General features: G+C 28.9%; 1 protein-coding gene across 1 annotated transcript; it reads right to left on the bottom strand.

Moving 5' to 3' along the window:
• Positions 1 to 1,042: 1,042 nt before the first annotated feature.
• On the bottom strand, positions 1,043 to 8,840 carry LOC107026196 (probable inactive purple acid phosphatase 27). The gene is made up of 12 exons (XM_015227076.1): positions 8,511 to 8,840; positions 7,457 to 7,548; positions 3,994 to 4,069; positions 3,603 to 3,725; positions 3,211 to 3,303; positions 3,003 to 3,132; positions 2,822 to 2,903; positions 2,606 to 2,738; positions 2,303 to 2,508; positions 2,083 to 2,208; positions 1,701 to 2,010; positions 1,043 to 1,621 (listed from the first exon to the last, which is right to left on the bottom strand). Exons 1-12 carry the CDS (start codon positions 8,733 to 8,735, stop codon positions 1,316 to 1,318), a joined length of 1,902 nt encoding a protein of 633 aa, XP_015082562.1. The 5' UTR covers positions 8,736 to 8,840; the 3' UTR covers positions 1,043 to 1,315.
• Between the last annotated feature and the right edge of the window lie 11,399 nt (positions 8,841 to 20,239).

Genomic DNA, 20,239 nt, shown 5'->3' with positions numbered 1-20,239 from the left:
CATCATCATAATTTTTATGTTAATTATTTTTATTATTATATCATATATGCATCTTCTTTTTAACCTTAGAGAAATATTGTACATATGATTTATGAAGAGAAAAGAATAGTACTCTTTTTTTCATAGAATTTCTCTTTGAATAATGAGTACAAATTGAGCAACACAAACTTTTAAACATGAATTATTGTAGATATTTGGTGAATTTGAAGATTGAATGTTTCCACAAATAAATAATAGATTAATAAAATCAACATTTTAGTTATTCCTCTCACTACTTATAAATAATAATCTCGAAAATATATTTATACTAAAGCAAAACACTCTATCGAAAGTCGCATGTCAAATAAAAGTTTAACCTTTTATTATGAATTTCTTCAATAATTAATAAATATAGTAGAACATGAATTGTATATCACTAATTTTCATGTTGTATCAAATATATTACAATAGAAAAAAAAATCATAAGAAAGTAAAACGATCAAAATATTAAAAAAGGACATAAAAATACTTATGCCGGACAAGGAGGAGAGAATAAAAACAAAAGGAACTTACTGCAATAAAAAACGATGAACACAATTAATTTTTGCTTGACAATCTCTCATCATCCTCTTATCATTTACATGAAGAGCATGTTGTGTATTTTATAACAGTAGCTAGGATGACTTTTGAATATGTAAAATTAAATTACATTAAATTAGTTTGCTAATTTTAGTCCAAATCAAATTTATTTATAGAAAAAACTCTTCAAATACTTTTGATTTTTACAACAAAAGAGAAATTAATTGTCAATGTGAATTTTGTTTCAAGCATTGATTTAAATGAGTTATTTATTAAATATTTAGTTATAGTTTATAACATTAATATTAATTATTTAATACAAGGATAAAATGGTAATTCAACTTTGAGTTTTGAATCTTCTCACTTATAATAATATATATGATAATAAGGTTACCTTGTTTAATCNATGTTAGACATTAAATCATTCAAAGAAAGGAAGAAAAATGAAGTGCAATTTGAGTGAATCAACAAAATAAATCCATGATTAGCTACCCCAATATGCCCCTCTTCTTTATTCCAAAATTAAGGAAAATTGATATTTTATTTAAATCCATTTCAAAGGAAAAAAATATGAAAGCCAAAAGAAACATAATAAGAGAGTGACAAGATTTAAATACTACCTAGCTCTAGAACCAACTTGATGGTACTCCTTTAGCTTTTTAGTGGATTTACTCGGCGTGAATCCAGATTAGTCGGGCTAGAAGGCTTCAGGTATCGGTTAGTTAAACAGGTACATCCACTTCATTACATATCGAGTTTAACTAGCCAAAGTAGTTGGTTCACAACCATCATGAACACAAGCTAAAACATCCTTATAGTCTCTTGAGATTGTAAAAGAATCATACACTTTACCATCTTTGCTCTTCGTGTACTCAAAGAGAAGGTTAGATTGGTCAAATGCTGTGAGTTTCACAAATCCATAATCATAATCTTTGAACACACTCCATGTGGTGTTAATTGTAGTGAATCTATTCAAATTGCTTCCTCCTCCACCAACGACAACATGAATCGTTCCGTTCACTACGCCTGAGTAGTGTGATGTCTCCTTGTTCACACATTGATTCTGTCCATACAAACAATAATATGAATGGTTCTCAATATATAGGTGAAATAACTAAACACTTTAGAAATATAATATGTACCTGGTAAATAGGGCAAACTCTTTCGTAGTTATGAACGTGCCCGTAGAATGCCATATCAACCTTATACTTTTGCCAGAGTTTTTGCAAGTGCTCCCTTCCCATGGGCTCTTCAAATGATCCCTCCTTAGCGTACCAGTCATTAGATGAGTAGCCAAGAACACGATGAGCAGCGAAAATCAACCAAGGTTGTTTATGTCTATTGGCTGACGCAAAGCATTGCTCGATGAACTTGTACTGTTCAGATCCCTCTCTCCAATCATGCTCAGTGTCTCCTATACAGAAGTGGAACATCCCATAATCAGCTGCATACCTGTCAACACAAGTTCAAATTAAGGCAGCAACTCTTATATAAAAGTATGTGTGTTTGACATGAATCACTTACCAAAACTTAGCTCTGTTCTCTGCAGGGACATAGTATAATGTTTCAGCTGGTACACCACATTCTCCGCCTGAATCTATACCGGTGTAAAATGATCCAGTGTTCTCCCATGTTCTTTCATGATTACCGCTGCAAAAACATTTTTTTTTCCTCACAGACAATTAGAACAAGCACTATGTGAAAATGCGATATCACAAAGGAATAATATTAATGATGAACAAACCTTGCAATCATGAAAGGTACTCTCGATGTTATTGGCTCTACTTGCGCGGTAAATTGATCCCATTGTGAGATATATCCGTTTGCATAGGGGAGATCTCCAATAAGGAAGACCGCGTCAATGTTATCAAGGTCCTTAATAAGAGTGTCAGTTGTCATAAGTGAACCTGGCTGATAATTAGCGTATTCATTTGAACCATCGCGCTCTTGCTGAAACAACAAATATGGGAAAAAGTACCACATTCGTTAACGTTTAGAAAGAAAGATATATATTGTATTATAACAACTGATATTGTTACTGTATTACCTTCCCCATATCTCCAAATATCACAATACGTTGCAATGACTCTTGCCCCGGAAATGGAGCAGACTTAAACGAATATTGCTTACTCCAAACAATTGAACCATTGTTTAACATGTGACCTAACTTGTATGTGTACCTGAAATGTCACAAAATAAGACCTCAAAATGGTGTATGACATGTCAACGATGAAATATCAACGAGCCATAAAGAATAACTTACTCCATGTTTGGCCACAAATCTTTAAGGAAACTTGTATGTATGAATCCAGGATCGCGCCATCCCACACTTCTTGCAGGTGTTCCTACAAACGCGCTCATAACATTATGCAACAAGTTTATTTCTCCTAATCTAACTTTAATCAGAAAAAACAGAGGGAAAAATCAATCTGTTGTCGTCATACCACACATGCTGTTCCGATGAAATGTGAGTGTCCCTGCAGGGGAACGCTTTTGTTCTTGGCCCTTCCAACCCCATTCGACGAATGGAACAGCCTCGTCTATGTTGTAACCACTCGTCCAAGTAACCGTCATCTAGGAGAAAAATATAAATAAGTTAACCTCATGATACAAACACGAATCTCCAATATGTATAGCAAGTGAAAAACTTACAATATCCCATGACTTGCCAAGAGCAAGACGCGGATAAAGAGGCGCTTTTGGATTGGCAAATGCAATGAAATTTGAGACGCTTATCAACTTAGGCTGTAACAAACATGAATTTTGTTAGTCCATATCATTAGCATGAAGTAAAAATACATAGATATCATCCCTTTGTTGCTCCGACTTTTTGAAAATGCAGAGGGGTACTTCAAGTCGGATCCTCAAAAAATTAGACACATGTTCAATTACAACAACAACATGATGTATAGTGTGATACGACAAGTTCAGTTTGGGTAGAGTGTCTCCAGACCTTACTCCCGCCTCGTAGAGATACAAGTCTTTTCCAATTGAATAATGATAATACTACTTACGAGAGAATATTCAACTACCAATTAACTTACGTTTAACAAACCGCCAGAGAAGAAGGCAAAGGAAAAATCCCCACGCTGATTAATTAGACGAAATTTCAATGAAGTCCTCCCAGTCTTTGTGTAATTGGCATTTTGGTAATTAGCATATTTGAACTGTAACACCAAAAATAAAACTAAAAAATTAAAAAAAAGATCACATATACCTACATGAATCCAAGAAACCTTATAATTAGAGGGAAAATTGAAAAATTTAAGTTTAATTTATTGCCAAATTTAGAAAGTTGTCAATTTTGTCCAAATAGAAAAGAAATTGTTTATAAGTACATGTTTCAATACTACTTAAATTTAACAAATATTGTCATATAAATTTAAACGAACATAAAAAAAAATATGTATATATATGAAATGAATTTAGAGATACCTTTAAGGGGGCCGTACACAAAAATGGAGCTCCAAATTGTTGTTCATCAATGGTAACTGGGGGACAAAAGGATTCACTGCATTTGAAACATTTACTTACTTGTTAATTAGATTAACAAAAACAAAATTACGTGTAACTAAGATAGCTCGATGTACTAAATTTTTATAACAGAACTTGTACGCAATCTTATTTATATTTCTATAATAGATTTGTTTCAATAACTTAAACTCGTGACTTCTTATTATATTATAATATAACTTTAAATATGTTAAAGTTTTCTTCTCTAATTGTTCTCCAGAGGGAGGCAAAAAAAATGTTGTAATTACCAAATGACTTTTCAAATTTTTTCTATTACACATTAAAATTTACCATTTTTAATGTCATATTGCATTTTTCGAAAGTTAATTTGCTCATCTTTAAAGTTAGATTAGATTATATTAATTTGATATTTTAAACAAAAAAATTATATATTTAAAACTATACGAAAAGTACTATAAAATATAATTTTTTGCATATCATTATAATGAAAAAATATATCTTGAAAATATTAGTCAAATTTCTTATCTTTTGACTCTACGAAAGAAAATCATGACAATTAAAAGTGAACAGAAAAAGTATTTACATACTATCTATGTCTCATATTTAGTTATCCACATTACTAAAAATAGTTTTTATAAATTATATGTCACTTTATAAAATCAAGATAGGATTAATTAATTTTTTTAATTTTACGTTTACAATATATTCCAAGTAATAGTTTTTCTAAATTAAATGTACTTAACAAAATCAAGATAGGATTAATTCTTTTTTTTTTTCATTTTACCTTGCAATTTATTCTCTTTGAAAGTGTAAGTAAGTTGGTAATGTTTTCAAAAAGTTTGTTAAAAATTTAATCAGTAGAAATATTTTTTTTATTTATAATTTTTTTAAATAGAGATATGTTAATGAATAACTAATATAAGATGAAGGAAAATACAAATAAACAAACCATTATTATAACGATATATATATTGTCTTTAATGTCTGATATTAATTAAGGTACTTGGTTGTGTAATTTTATAACTTGAAGATTGTTTGATTACACCTTAGCTTAATTATGATTATTCTGTTCTAAAGTATTATGATAAATAAAATAATGAAGTCAAGTGTAAAGTAAATATGAATATGGGTTTGGTGGAAAAGTAATGTTCAGACATTAATAATTAATACAATATGCTTAGCATAATTCAACCACAAAATAGATTAAACAAAAAAGTTAAAAATAATTTCATTTTTTAAAAAAAACAAAAGTGGCCTACTTCAATTATTTAATGTCTCAAAACACTTTACTCCTTAGGAGGAGTGTTTTTAATTATTTATCTTAAAATATAATATTTTTTAAAGTAATTATTTTATTTATGTGCTATAATTCATATATTTGTAATCTTAAAAAATAATTATTATTAACGGTAAAAAAAAGAAAAAAATAATTAATCTTGTCTTACACTTTTACAATGATAATTATTTGAACACAATATTTTTAATAAAGTATTCTAAGAAAGATAACATATTTTTTTTTAAAATTTTGGGTGTTTCCTCTTTTTGGTTGGGTATATATATAATATTTATCTTGTTTTAATCTATAGTTTTTAAAATTTATTGGGAGCAACGTGCACGTTCATACTTTTTTAGTTAATCATCTAAATTATTGGTTCACTTTTCATATTTTACTTTTTTTTTAAGGAAAAAAAAAACAGTACATCCATTGAATATGTTGAAATTAGTAAAGTTGGTGGATCACCACCACTCATCTAAAAAAATTGAGTTGGGTCGGTCTTATTTTACTTAATACTTAGTTTGTATTTATTAAATATATTAAATAAAAAAGAGTTAAAATATAGAGAAAAATATATATAATAGTAGATTAATAACCTAAAATAAATAGAGTAGCTAGGGTTTGATTTAATTGTACTCCATAGTAAACGTTTGTAAAAAATTGTCAGGCGCCTGTCTCCCAAATATCTCGCTCGCCAATCTCCTCCAATCTCTCGCTCGCTTCCTCACTTTTTATACAAACACAAGTGTATAAAAATTGTTTCTAATTGTATAAAGCAGAGAAAATTGTATAAATACATATATTTTTGTTCCCCTCTCTCCCCTCTTTCAGATCTCGCTCGCCACTCTCCCGAATCTCGCTCGCCACCCTCGCCTTTCTCACTTATGCAAACAGAAGCGAAATGTATAAATCGCGTTTCTGTTCGTATAAAGCGTGAGAAAATTGTATATACACATTCAAGTACATATATTTTCGTCCTATACACTTATAATTATACAATAAAAATACTCCCCTGCCCAGTTTCTTTTGCCTTTCTCTCTTTCTCGTTTTATACACTTTTCAAATTGTATCTAATTTCTCTCTTTCTCGTTTTATACAATTCGATTCAGTTGTATATTCTTTATCACGTCTCTTTTGTCTTTCTCTCTTTCTCATTTTATACAAATTCAAATTGTATATAATTGTTCTATACACTCATAATAATACAATTCGTTTTATACACTTCGTTTTTATACAGTTCTCTATCCAAGTGTCTTTTCTTTCTTGTTTTATACACTTCGTTTTATACAATTTGCTTCAACTGTATAGGTATAACGAATTATACAGTTTCTATGTTTGCTATGGAGCGCAATTATGCAAACTTTGTTATAGCATACAAATATGAATTTTTTATTTACTATATATGAAAGTTGCCCTTTATAGAATTCGTTCAAGTCCAAGTATATATAATTGTAACTTCTAAATATAATTTTTAAATTCTATTTCTTTTAAAAAAATAAAAAAATAAGAAGAAGTCGAATTAAACCGAATATTTACTTGTGTAGTATAAGGCCAAATATATCCAGAGAATAATATAGCAAAAAGTTGAATGGTCATATAAAATATAATCAATTAACATAATAATAAATAATAATAATTTAAAATCTTAACAAGTCACAATCATATCGAGATTTACCTATCTTTTTGCTAACTTCTTGTTAAAAAAATAGAAATATTTGGTAGGTATTGTAGCCTAGAAAATAAAATTATGGTGGACCTAGGGACCTTATAAAATTCTAACAATAATGCTTTACAAGTCGCCATCCTAAGTTACTTTTTGGTTATATCCTCCTGTCAATATTAATAATTGCATCGAAATTTAATTAAATTTTAATTTATATCTAAAAATTAATTAAATTTGAATATATATTTAATAGTTTATATGAAAGAATGATAAAACATTATTATTTAAAAACGATTATCTCACGATATGAATTCGATCTTTTTTCAATATAATGAGTTGTATACTATCTTTGTTTTCTCACATTGCCTTAAAATTGACATTTCAAACATAAGAAAATAAAAAACTCAAAGAATTCCTTCTTTTAGATTAATAATAATAATAATAATAATAATATAGAATTTTTATAAGGGATAAAGAATAATTACTTGAACTTTGCAGGAGAAAAAACTCCAACCCAATCATCATTTGTGGGATTTGCATTTCTTAGGTTTATTGTAACCCATTCAAAATCTTCACCCTATAATATCATCATACAAATATCACATATTATAATTCCAATAAAAAAATAGCATAGAGTTATTTTATTTGTTATTGGACAATTTGAATAACTTAAAATAATACTCGTAGATTACTATGTCCAGTAATATTTGTTGAACATCTCATGTTATTATTGAAAAAAAAAAAACTTGTGCAGTTTGAGAATTTTGTCTTACTGAGTTTCAAATATAACACGTAGTGTACATTTTTAGCAAAACATTTACTATTATAGATATAAAAGTTAATAATATACTACTAGAGTGATTAATTATAATTCTTTTTAAAAAAATATGTTAGAAAATTTTAAAGGTGTTAAATTTTAGAGAGATTAAAGGTAGATTCCAAGGACAAGTGGAGAAGATTTGTCATAAGATATGTTTGACAAAGAATTTAGAGGATTGAAAGTGCTTATTTTTTTAATAAAAAAAATTTTTTTTTTGTAAGTGTAGTGTTAGGCTAAACTTTTGGGGAAAAAAGAGTAGTAAAGGAAGTTATATTTCACAAGTTATATTATTTATTTTTAAAAAAAAATGTATTTTTAGAAAAGGTATTTTTGAAAAGTTTGGTCAAATATTAATTACTGCTCAAAAGGCTTTTTCTTTTTAATTTATTGATTAAACAAAAATTGTTTCTTATTAAAAATATCTTTTTTTGAAAAGCAATTTAAAAAATATATCTTTTTAAAAATAAGCTGATTTTAAAAGTTTAGCTAAATAAACGCTATATCTACTATCCTAGTCAACTTTCTACACTGGTTTTTGTACTACTATTTTTGTTTTGGATTGTTTGAGTGAATTAAGTATAGACAACAAATTTTCAAAAATTACTTTCAAAATCAATAATCAAACGCTAACTGAGTATATATATCAAATTTTGAATATCATTAACGAAATTTCTGGCTTAATTTGATAGTGCAACAAGAGAACAAGATCAAAATATTACCTTAGAGCCAAGAAGCATAGGCCCTACAACATGAATGGAGGCAGATTTAGTTAGTGCAAGAACAGTCTTATGGATTTGAATTCCAGATAATGGTTGTTCCATATCATCATGTCTATGTTTTTGTTTTCCAAAACTAATGTAATTTTGAGCTGAGACATGAACACTTTTATTCAAAGTGATCAATACAAAAATACCTAAAAGTAACAAATACAATTGGTTCCTCATTATTTTTCTATCTTACTTTGTTTGAGGGTGAGGCAGGATTTGGTGTTATGGAATGTTGAGATTTTATAGACATATACAAGAAAGAAAGAGAAGTAGAGAGAGAATGGTTGAAGAATTTTTGTACTATTAATATATTTTTTATATATGTTGTAGGTCCAAGTTTGAAGAATTTTTGTACTATTAATATATTTTTTATATATGTTGTAGGCCCAAGTCAAGATTTGCTATTCCGGTCTTTTACCCCCTCCGTTTAAAAAAGAATGACCTACTTTGACTTGGAACGGAGTTTAAGAAAAAAAAAGACTTTTTAATTTTGTGTTTTTAAATTAAAATTATGTCAAATATACCAAAGTGCCCTTTAATCTTGTGGTCTTATACACGCCACGTGAAAAGTTAAAATTAAATTGTTGCCAAAAAAGGAAAGGGGTCATTCTTTTTTAAACAAACGAAAAAGGAAATAGGGACATTCTTTTTTAAACGGGGGGAGTAAGTTATTTGGTTTGAAATTAATAATTTATTTAAAATTGAATACATAATTTATATAAAAGTTAACGGGTCGATTGAACCCATAATTCCTGTCTAATAGGATAAAATATCGGATCTCATACTGGACAGGGACAGTCCTAGGTCAAGGTCGGGTCGTATGCCCCAAGTAAGGGTCAGGGATCTCGAATTTCCAATCTCGAGTCTCAGATCAGGGTCGAGTCTTGAATATCAAGATTGGTTCTTGGGTCCCAAACTAGGGTTGACACCACATCTCGAGGTCCCATATTAAGGTCATGGTAAGCGTAAGGTCTCGAGTCCCCGCCAGGTGTTGAATTTCAGGTGGGGATCAAATCTTGGATCCTAGATTAGGGTTGCAATTGGGATGGATCTTCCTAGATCAAGGTCTTGGATCTCGGATTGGGTAAGGGCATGGGATCTCGAGTCTTTGATCGGGGTTGAATCTCAAGTTGGGTCAGGTCTCAAGTTTGTCTTAGGTCTTAGATTGGGGTCAAGTTCAGGTCTCGGCTCAAAGCTAATTAAGGGATGGTTCTTGGGTGGGATTCGAGGTTGGGGCGCCCTCGGGTTGGGATTGGATTCTAAGTTGGGTCTCGTGTTGGGATCGGGTCATCTGTTGCGATTTTTTAATTGGGGTTGGGTCTCTTGGCTCAAGTCTTAGGTCTCGAGTCTCAAGTCAGGTTTCGAGCCTTATTTTTTGGATTTTCTTTTCGCAAATGAATTACATTAGTACATCAATATTGTTTAGATTAAGTGTGTCATGATCCAACTCAAATTTTTTCGCAATTTAACATAAAGTAATTTTAAACAGATCAATGATTCAATTCCATTCTTAGTTCAATTTGTTTCAGCTCTATAATCTCAGCTCAATCCACTCGTTTGACACTCTATGTGAGGGAGACACATCTCTTCTCCTCATTAAAATATGGAGTACTTGAAAAAAAAAATTGTAGCTAAACAAAAATATGAATTAGATAATATCTTAATGGCGGCTGTTGCTATAAGCAGCCCCACTTGTCCAGCGCACATTCAACAATTTTTTGCATATAAGTTTAGTTTAATATTGAGTATTGCATAATAGTACTTCATTATTTTTATACAAGTTGATATATTATACTATATTATTAACTTTTCTGTACAAAAAATTAAGGATTTTCTTCTTTGTGAAAATACAAAGAATGGACTAGTTTGTGACAATTCACATGTGTTTGGTAAGTGCCTATCATGGTGTTATTTTAATATATTTTTAATTTGGCTAAGATAGTTTATTATGTGTTGTGCACATGCCTATATATATATATACTAGATGGGCGTGGCCAATATTGTTAGACTTGTGGTATGAAACCAAAAAGGAAAAATAACTTAAATACACAATTATAAGTTTTGTATTCTCTAATTTTTCCTTCTTTTTTTAAATATTACATAATTCTCTTTTTTTTTTAATTTTAGTAGAAGTGTATAGATACATAACATTCTCTATCCTATAATACACAATTTCTCAATATAATGCCAATTTTTTCTCCACTAAAACACTCAATCTTCTAAATCAGTTTTTGGATTTTGAATTATTAATTTTAATTAATTTTAATTAAAACACCCAATTTTGAAATTTTGAATTTCAAAATTCAAAATATTTGAAATTTCAAAAAACTGGACAATTGCTCTCCCGTTCTTATTGTTCTTCTTACTCCATCACGTCTGCAGTTCTTCTTACTCCATCATCGTCTTTGTTCTTCCTAACCCAGCATCTGTTATTGGTTTCTTCCTTTTTTTATTACTCCATCATCAGTTCTTCTTTTCTTCCTTTTTTTGTTTTGGTTAATTGATCTATTACATCATAGTAATGGATCCGTTAATTAATAGAAGGATATATGATTCTGACGATGCAAATTGGAAAGAAAATAGAAAAAAGTCTTTGCATGATCTTATGAATCTTCAGAAGGATTCAAACAAAGATTCTGGCGAAACATCAAAATCAAAGGTTGTCAAAATACAACAAAAAAAAAGAAAAAAGAAGCAGCAACCATTGTTGTCAGGCCTACATTGTTTCGGGTTTGTATTTTTTATACTTATTTTAAAATTGTTATTGAAATTAGTAAAAATTTTAAGGAATCCAATATGTATCAAAAAATTATGAAAATTATTATCATGTATCAGACAATAGGTTTAATACATAAGTACTAAGTGGATTATAATGTTTAGTCTATGCTTTGATACATGAATTAAATGTGTATCATATGATTTCCTATGTATCAAGGATTTTTGAAATATTTTATCATGTATCAGTGATTAATTTCAATAACTGCGCCATCAAGTGTGCTTGCTGATACATTTTGAATCAGTGTGTATAGTGTTTTAGACGATGCATTGATACATGAATTTGTTGTGAATCATAATATTTTCTATGTATCATGAGGTTTTGAAAATTGTTATAATGTATCATTCAATAAGTTTAATAACTGCGGCATCAACTGTGCTTGATGATACATATAGAATCAGTGTGTATAGTGTTTAGTCGATGCACTGATACATGAATATCCAACGAATTTCAATTTCTTTCCTTGATACATCAATATCCAACTCGGCTGCAATTGCTGCTTTGAGATTAGAAAACGAAATTGAATCTCCAACAACGATTCCGTCGATTTTGTAACTTTCATACTGCAATTCGTTCACCCAAATTCCGAAATGTCTCATCAAAATTGATGTATTCATCATGAAACATCCACAATAACAACAATAAAATTACTGCAGTTCGAAATTTAACAGGATGTTCATAAAAAATGTATTCAAAATAGATGATATAATCTTTGATTTTCAAAATTTGAAATTATTATCGAGTTATGTGCTGAATTAATGCTGATTAATAATCTGTTACCGTAAATTAAGCTGATTTAGTTAGCAAGTTTAATTGTTCCATTTTTTCCCCATTTTATTCTTAACAGTTTTTAAATTACCATGTATCATTTACCATGTATCACTAGAGTCTAAAGTATCACGCCACAATAATTTTAAGGGATTTTTAGTAAATACTGAATTTGTCAGGACAGAGTGTAATTATTAAATTACACTATGGGATTCCTTAAATTTTTACAACTAAAAATCATATCGAACCATGTCAAAATGCTCGAGGCTTCTAGGTATTAGTGTTTCACAATAAGAAAAAATTACGCAGCTAAGTAAATTTATATTATTTAATTATTCATCATAGCTATAGTTTGCTATAATTATCACTCGCAATTAACATTATACATTAATTGCGTGGGTTGACTTTGAGTTTGTGTAATTTGTCACGTTTGTATATGTACAATTCGCCAGGATATACAAATATATATGTATAATATACAATTATTTAACTTATATACATATACAATTCACCCCTCTCCCACTCTCTGCCCTCTCTCGCTCGCCTCTCTCCTCCCTCTTCCAATCTCTCTTGCCATGTATACAGATACATATGGATAATATACAATTATCTAACAAATAAACATATACGATTCACCTTTCTCTAACTCTTTTCCCCCTCTCTCTCGCCTCTCTCCTCGATATAACATGTAGCTACAAATTATAATTATCAAACTATAGCTATGGAGAGTAATTAATTATTCTTAAATTGTTATATGTGAAAGTTCCCCCTTTCAATAATCCTCGCTTATTAGGGATGTTGCATTATTATATAAGTCGTCATTATTTATTTAGAGATTACTTTAGTTCAGTTCTTTCATGAGAATTATTATTCTCCATAAGTCTATTTTATATCTTCCTTGCATTCATTAATCAAGTATCATCTTCCGCAAATATTCAGTCTTTACACTTAGGTCACTACTATATTATTATTACACTAAAATAGCAGTTTCTATCTGTGTAAAGGTAGAGGGAAGATCTATATGAAGTTTTACTACCTTCAAAGCTTCCTATGTTTCTCTCCTCTTCTTTATCAAATAGGTTATCTTGTCTAAACATAATCTTCATTCAAACTTTGCAACTCGACATATACATTTTGCTTATGATTTTTTTCGATAGTACTGAGCTTTCGATGAAATGTCTACACTTTTTTCTATACACATGTAAAATATAATTTTTTAAAGATAAAAACCTTGTGTGTTCACTTGTATATTTTTATATAAACATACAATTTTAACATACATCATACTAACCTTGTATGAAAATTGAGAAATAAGAATACCAAAATCTGAAAAATCAAAACAAAAGCAGAGATTTACCAGAAATCTTGTCTTGAAAGAGATTGAACTGAAAGAGGAATAGATACAGATTGAAAGCTCTAATCTCATAAGCCTGAAGCAATATCAATTGCTCACACGTGAAATTAAAAGGGTCTTTAGGTGTTAATATCCAATCAAATTGGCCAAAAAGGGCCAAAAATTATGAGGCCTTAGGTACAATTTGAAATGCTTTTGATACAACTTGTTAGTGTTGTGTTAGTCCAACGCAACTCCTACTTCTAAATAATAGAGAGATACATATTATTTTATTTTTATATACAAGGTACACAAAAAGGTTTGTAAGTTTTTGAATTTTGTTGATATAAAATAAACATAAGTGACCTTGATATATTCATCAACAGGCACCATATAATGATTTTGTTACGGCTACCTAAAATAATGTTGAAGAATATGATCTTTTCAGTTCTGTTATGAGTTGAAATGAAAATTTTTCTTAAAAAAGATATAAAACTTAAATGAAACGATTGTTATTTTTGGACAAAATAGATCCATGATCTAGTGATCGTATCAATTAATCACGCGATTGAAATTGTCAAACTTACAACATTTTACCAATCTTCTCTTCTCTTTGAGTACAAGAAGAGCAAAGATGGTAAAGGTGTTAGTATAAAGCGGCGATTGTCAAATATATACCTTGTTGATACGCTCAAATTGCACTTCCTTAAAATGTTGGTTGTGAACCAACACTTTACCATCTCTCCTCTTCTTGTACTCAAACTGAAGGGAAGATTTGTTAAATGCTGTGAGTTTCACAAATCCATAGTCATTATCTTTGAACACACTCCGTGTGGTGTTAATGGTGGTAAATTGTGACAAATGACTTCCTCCTCCACCAACAACAACATGAATCGTTTCATTCCTACGCCAGAGTATGATAATGATTTGAACTTATATTATGAAATGATATTCATATAGTAAATCTTAACTTGTTTGCGATTGAGGCATAGTTGTTATTTTTGCTTTTGAGTTGAAGAAGAAATTGTTTTGCCTGAAAAGGAGTGCATTAAGCTCCTGCTATGCACAGAGGTCAGACTTAATGACCAAAAAATACTTTTCAAAATAAACAGATTTTAAAAGATTAGCCGGAAAGACTTGTTTGAATCTTAAAATTTAAAATGTGTCACATAAATTGGGACAGAAGGAGTAATACACAAAATTTTCAAGTAAAACCAATCTTACTTCCAACACATTATACTAAACTAAACTTGATTCCAAGAAGGGCAGAGTTTAGTGTGATACTCTCTCAATCACTAGTTCACTCCCCCTTGGGGTTGCCCCTTACCTTTTTCCAGAATGAACGCGATATGTTTTGTACATTGGTTAAAATATCAGATTTTGCAAAGCATGGAAATTCGAGGTAGCAAAATCCAACTCAAACACTATTAATTGAACATGATCCGTTTTGATTCTACCTATTTTAACCCAACCAAATTAGCGTTAGATTAGGTCATGAGCCTTTTGTTATCTTGAACCATTATAACCTTCTCAATTACCACCTGTAATGAAAATATATTTACATTTAACAAACCGCCAGAGAATAAGGCAAATGAGAAATTCCCCCGCTAGTTAATTAGCTGAAATATTAGTGAAGTTTTCCCTATCTCTGCTATTATTGTAATTTGCAAATTTTTAGGGCTTCTTACATAACTATACAAGTAATAAAGAAATTTCAGAAATAACAAATATAATGAGCATAATATAGTTATAATTTAAATAATTGTATTTTATAGTTATAATTTTGTTTGTTATTGAGGTTACGATTTGTATATTTCTTCCCCTTTGTATATTTCGTTTGAGAATATACAAATAAGGTAAGTATATACAAATTCTATACTTATGCATTTAGAAATTTTTTCCAAACTCCGTTTATATATCTTCCTTGCCAATAAACACATATAGTAATTTATCATGAATTTTTCATAAATTGTATACAAATAGATAGGGTAAGCATATATAAAATTATGGATTTATACAAGGGAAAATTGTATATAATGGTAAACTAATAATTCAAATTAAAGCTATAACCACATTTTAATTTAATTGTGCCTTGTAGCTAATTGTTTTCCAGTTGTCTCTCTCCCTCATACTCTCGCTCGCCACTATTCCTTTCTCGCTCACTCCCTCTCGTTTTTATACAAACGCAAATGTATAAAATGTGTTTGTGTTTATATAGAGCGGGAGAAAATTGTATATATACATATATTTTTGTTCTACTTTCTCCCCTCTCCCATATCTCGCTTGCCACACTCTCCTCTCTCGCTTATACAAACAAAAACAAAATGTATAAATTGTGTTTTTGTTTTTATAAAGCGAGAGAAAATTGTATATACGCATGCAAATACATATATCTTCGTCCTATACAATTATAACTATACAATACAATTATTGTCCTGTCCTATTTTCTTTTGTCTTTCTCGTTTTATCTATAAACAAATTATACAATTGATCTTTTGTATAAGTATAGCGAATTATGGAACTTGTTTCTTTGTATATGTATAGCGAATTATACAACTATTTTTTTTGTATATGTATAGCTAAATATACATATTTATGTTTGCTATGGAGCGCAATTATGCAAATTATAGTTATAACATACAAATATAATTTTTATGTTTGCTATATGTGAAAGTTACTCTTTATACAATTAGAAACCAAATTATACAAATTCTAGATTTATACAAATCAGACGAATAACAAAAAATGGAGAAACTATAGCCACAAATTACAACTGTAGCTATTTAGGCTTAATATTTGCAACTAAAAATGATTTTATATATATGGTGTATAATTTATATCTTCTGGATGCACTATTTATACTGAACATTGTAGAAGTTCATCTTAATCAATTAATTAATTTTATTTTCAATCCCTGTCAACTTAAATCTCTTTCAAACAGTTCCAAATTCTAAATATAAATTTTTTTCCATGTTTCAAAATTCTTCAATGGTGGAAGAGATAAGAAAATATATATATATATATATATATATATATATATATATATATATATAAACTCCAATAAAGGTTTTATGGGGTTTTTTTCTGTGTTGTGGTTCCAAAGCACCCACATAAAGACGTTGACGTATATTTATGTGTTATTAATTAGGGCAACTTTCACAAATCGCAAATAAAAAATTCATATTTGTATGTTATTGCAAAGTTTGCATAATTTGCGCTCCATAGCAAACATAGAAACTGTATAATTCGCTATACATATACAGTTGAAGCAAATTGTATAAAACGAAGTGTATAAAACAAGAAAGAGAAAGACACTTGGGCAGAGAATTGTATAAAACGAAGTGTATAAAACGAATTGTATTAATATAAGTGTATAGAACGATTATATACAATTTGAATTTGTATAAAATGAGAAAGAGAGAAAGACAAAAGAGACTTGACAAGGAATATATAATTGAATCGAATTGTATAAAACGAGAAAGAGAGAAATTAGATACAATTTGAAAATTGTATAAAACGAGAAAGAGAGAAATGCAAAAGAAACTGGGCAGGGGAGTATTTTTATTGTATAATTATAAGTGTATAGGACGAAAATATATGTACTTGCATGTGTATATACAATTTTCACACGCTTTATACAAACAGAAACGCAATTTATACATTTCGCTTCTATTTGAATAAGTGAGAAAGGCGAGGGTGGCGAGCGAGATTTGGGAGAGTGGCGAGCGAGATCTGAAAGAGGGGAACAAAAATACATGTATTTATACAATTTTCTCTGCTTTATACAATTAGAAATAATTTTTATACACTTGTGTTTGTATAAAAAGTGAGGAAGCGAGCGAGAGATTGGAGAAGAGTGGCGAGCGAGAAATTTGGGAGAGAGGCGCCTGACAATTTTTTGCAAACGTTTGCTAAGGAGCACAATTAAATCAAACTCTAGCTACTCCATTTATTTTAGGTTATTAGTTTGCTATTATGTATACAATTTTCCCTATAAAATAGTATTGTGATTCAATAATAAAAGCTAAACAATATTTAATTGACAGTGATATGAATATGATAATTAACTCAATTGATTTCACATTTTATTGACAGTGATATGAATACCCATTTTTATTTGATCTTTTGTAGAAAATGGTGTATAATATTGTTATATGAAAACTTTTATGTCACATAAGATTTGTGTATTTGATTACTGAAATTTATATAAATTTAAAAATTTATTTGTACACATAAAAATTAGAGGACATAGCTAAAATCAAGTTAAAAGATTTATTTATATATTATAACACTAAAAAAAATTAATCCAATGAATATTTTATTTAAATTTGTTGAATTGATATTTTATTAGACATATAGCCTAAGCGTCAAAAAGTATATGTAAGAAATTCCGGAGGAAAAAGCATGACCATGAGAATCATGTGAAACAAGTAAATTTATTTGATTGAGATATTTTTGATTAATTGAAACAAAACGAATTTTCATAATATTGTTTAATTTTGTCAAGTCTATACGAATAGTGAAAAAGTATACATTTTCTAGGATGTTAATTAACGAAAGCATGAGATCAAAAAAGGCAATTGATCAAAATAAAAAAAATGCCTCATAAAGTCCTAGTAAATAGTGAAATATTCCAAGTAGTTAGATACCTTTAAGGGGGCAGTAATATAAAAAGCTCCATATTTTTTTCGGTCGATGATAACTGGGGGACAAATGAATTTGCTGTAATTGAACAATTAACTTTATTAGATTACAATAATAATATATTTAGTATAATTTTATAAATAAAATTCAGAGAAAAAAAAGTATACCCAAACTCTCGACTTAAAATAAAGCAAGTTTAAGTCATTTAATATATAAAGAATACATAAAATTCCAAAATTATTTAACCTTAATCGAAGGTCTATCAAAACAACAACATGCATATATGCGTACGTACACCAGCATGATCCCACTTGTCAAAATCACAATAAACTTGTTGGAACATTATTTTGTGGTTTGGTCATACTTTTAATGTGTTCAAATGAATATTTTAAACTCATATAAAGAATTGTACTTTTGAAATTCAAAAAAGGATGTTCTTTCTCATCCCTCAATAATTAATATTATCTTCATTTATTTTTAATTGTTATAATTTCTTTTTTAAGAGTCAAATTATAAGAATTTTAACTAATATTTTATGATGTATTTTTGGTCATATTGATATGCAAATTTAAATTTATAGTATTTTTCAAATAATTTTTAAATATTTAATTTTTTATTTAAATTATCAAATTAATATAATATATTTAATTTTAAAAATTAATCAAATTAATTTTCGAAAAGCATAATATGACTATTAAAAATAAATTAACTTTCGAAAAACATAATATGATAATTAGAAATAAATTAACTTTTGAAAAGCACAACATGACAATTAAAAATAAACCGAGTACAAGTTAATATATGAGTACTTTGTCAAAATTTATAGAATATTATGAATTATCCATCAGTTATTTTCTTTTTTCCTAAAAATTAAATAAATAATTGGAGTATACAAATGTGTTAAGAGATTTACTTGAACTCTGCAGAAGAAAATATCCCAACCCAGTCATCTTCTGAGGGCTCTGCATTCAGAATGTTTATTCACCCTATATATCATCATCACAAATTTGACATAAAATACCCTTTCGGAAAAAAATAACATGAATCTGAATTACTCTGATCAATACGTCTGGATTAGGCACCATTTATATAAGTTATGCAAATATAAACCATGGAAAATATAATTACCCTTTCAAATAATGTTAAATTTGGGTCTAATGTTTACTCATATATTATTTAATTATATAAGACAAAATATTATACTATTGTCTACACATTTACGTACATAACTTACAAAATTTTAGATTTTGATCGAACGTTTGTAACAACCCATTTAGTCGGTTTGAGCACTAGAAATTTTTATGTTAGAAAATACTTTCCGATAGATTTAAGTGGGTGTTTTGGACTATTCATAATTATAATTATGAAATTAGTGGGGTAGTTTTACTAATTTATTTAGTTAATGGTTAAGAAATAATATTATAATTAATAGTAGGTCACTTTTATCATTATTATAATTATATGAGTATAATAATTAGGGTAACAAATAATTTGTAAAGAAAAGAAAAGAAGGGAAGCGGAGAAAAGCGGGTTGAGCGAAGAAAAGTTACGGGAACATCAACAGAACATCGTGCATATTTTTTTTGGGGGTACGTTTTCTGTATAACTACTGAATTTTTTAAGTGATGATGCATGTGTGCCACTGGTCTCGTGACCAGTGGCTTCAATGTTTAATGTTAGTGGGAAATTAAGAAATTGTCTTCGAGGGTTACGATTCTGCCATTGGTTTCGTAACCAGTGGCCTAGTTTTAATATTATAAAATTTTGCTATGATATAAGAAATTAAATGTTGATATATTGAGATAGGTAATTAAATATAAAGTGTATTATATTAATTTAATATCATTAAGGTTAAGTATATTGGAGGAATTAAGATTTACCCCTAGGTTTGAACTATAGTAAATTGATTATAGAATTATATGAGTTTTTGGGTCTAGGCTAGACATAAAATAAATTTGAGTGTTTATAGACTCGTCAGCTTACAAGTTAACATATACTTGATAGATTGGAGAAGTTCGGAGGCAATAAGGAAAGGAAAGGCATTGAAGGACTAGTTTCTTGACTTCGGTTCTTCGGTGGAGGTAGGTTATGGTTTATGATGCTATTTCATAGTAAACTCTTAATAGCGAATGATATGTATTGGGTAGTATTGTAAAGTCT

Source organism: Solanum pennellii, chromosome 7, assembly GCF_001406875.1.
Source record: "Solanum pennellii chromosome 7, SPENNV200".
NCBI lineage: Eukaryota > Viridiplantae > Streptophyta > Magnoliopsida > Solanales > Solanaceae > Solanum > Solanum pennellii.
This window is presented reverse-complemented; position numbering and strand designations above follow the sequence as displayed.

Excerpts from the sequence above, each read along its gene's own strand:
- LOC107026196 (XM_015227076.1), bottom strand. The coding sequence starts at position 8,735 with ATGAGGAACCAATTGTATTTGTTACTTTTAGGTATTTTTGTATTGATC. Across the intron at positions 4,070-7,456 it reads TTTTCTCCTGCAAAGTTCAA|TGAATCCTTTTGTCCCCCAG; the intron begins GTAATTATTCTT and ends TTTCAAATGCAG. Across the intron at positions 3,726-3,993 it reads TGTGTACGGCCCCCTTAAAG|TTCAAATATGCTAATTACCA; the intron begins GTATCTCTAAAT and ends TTGGTGTTACAG.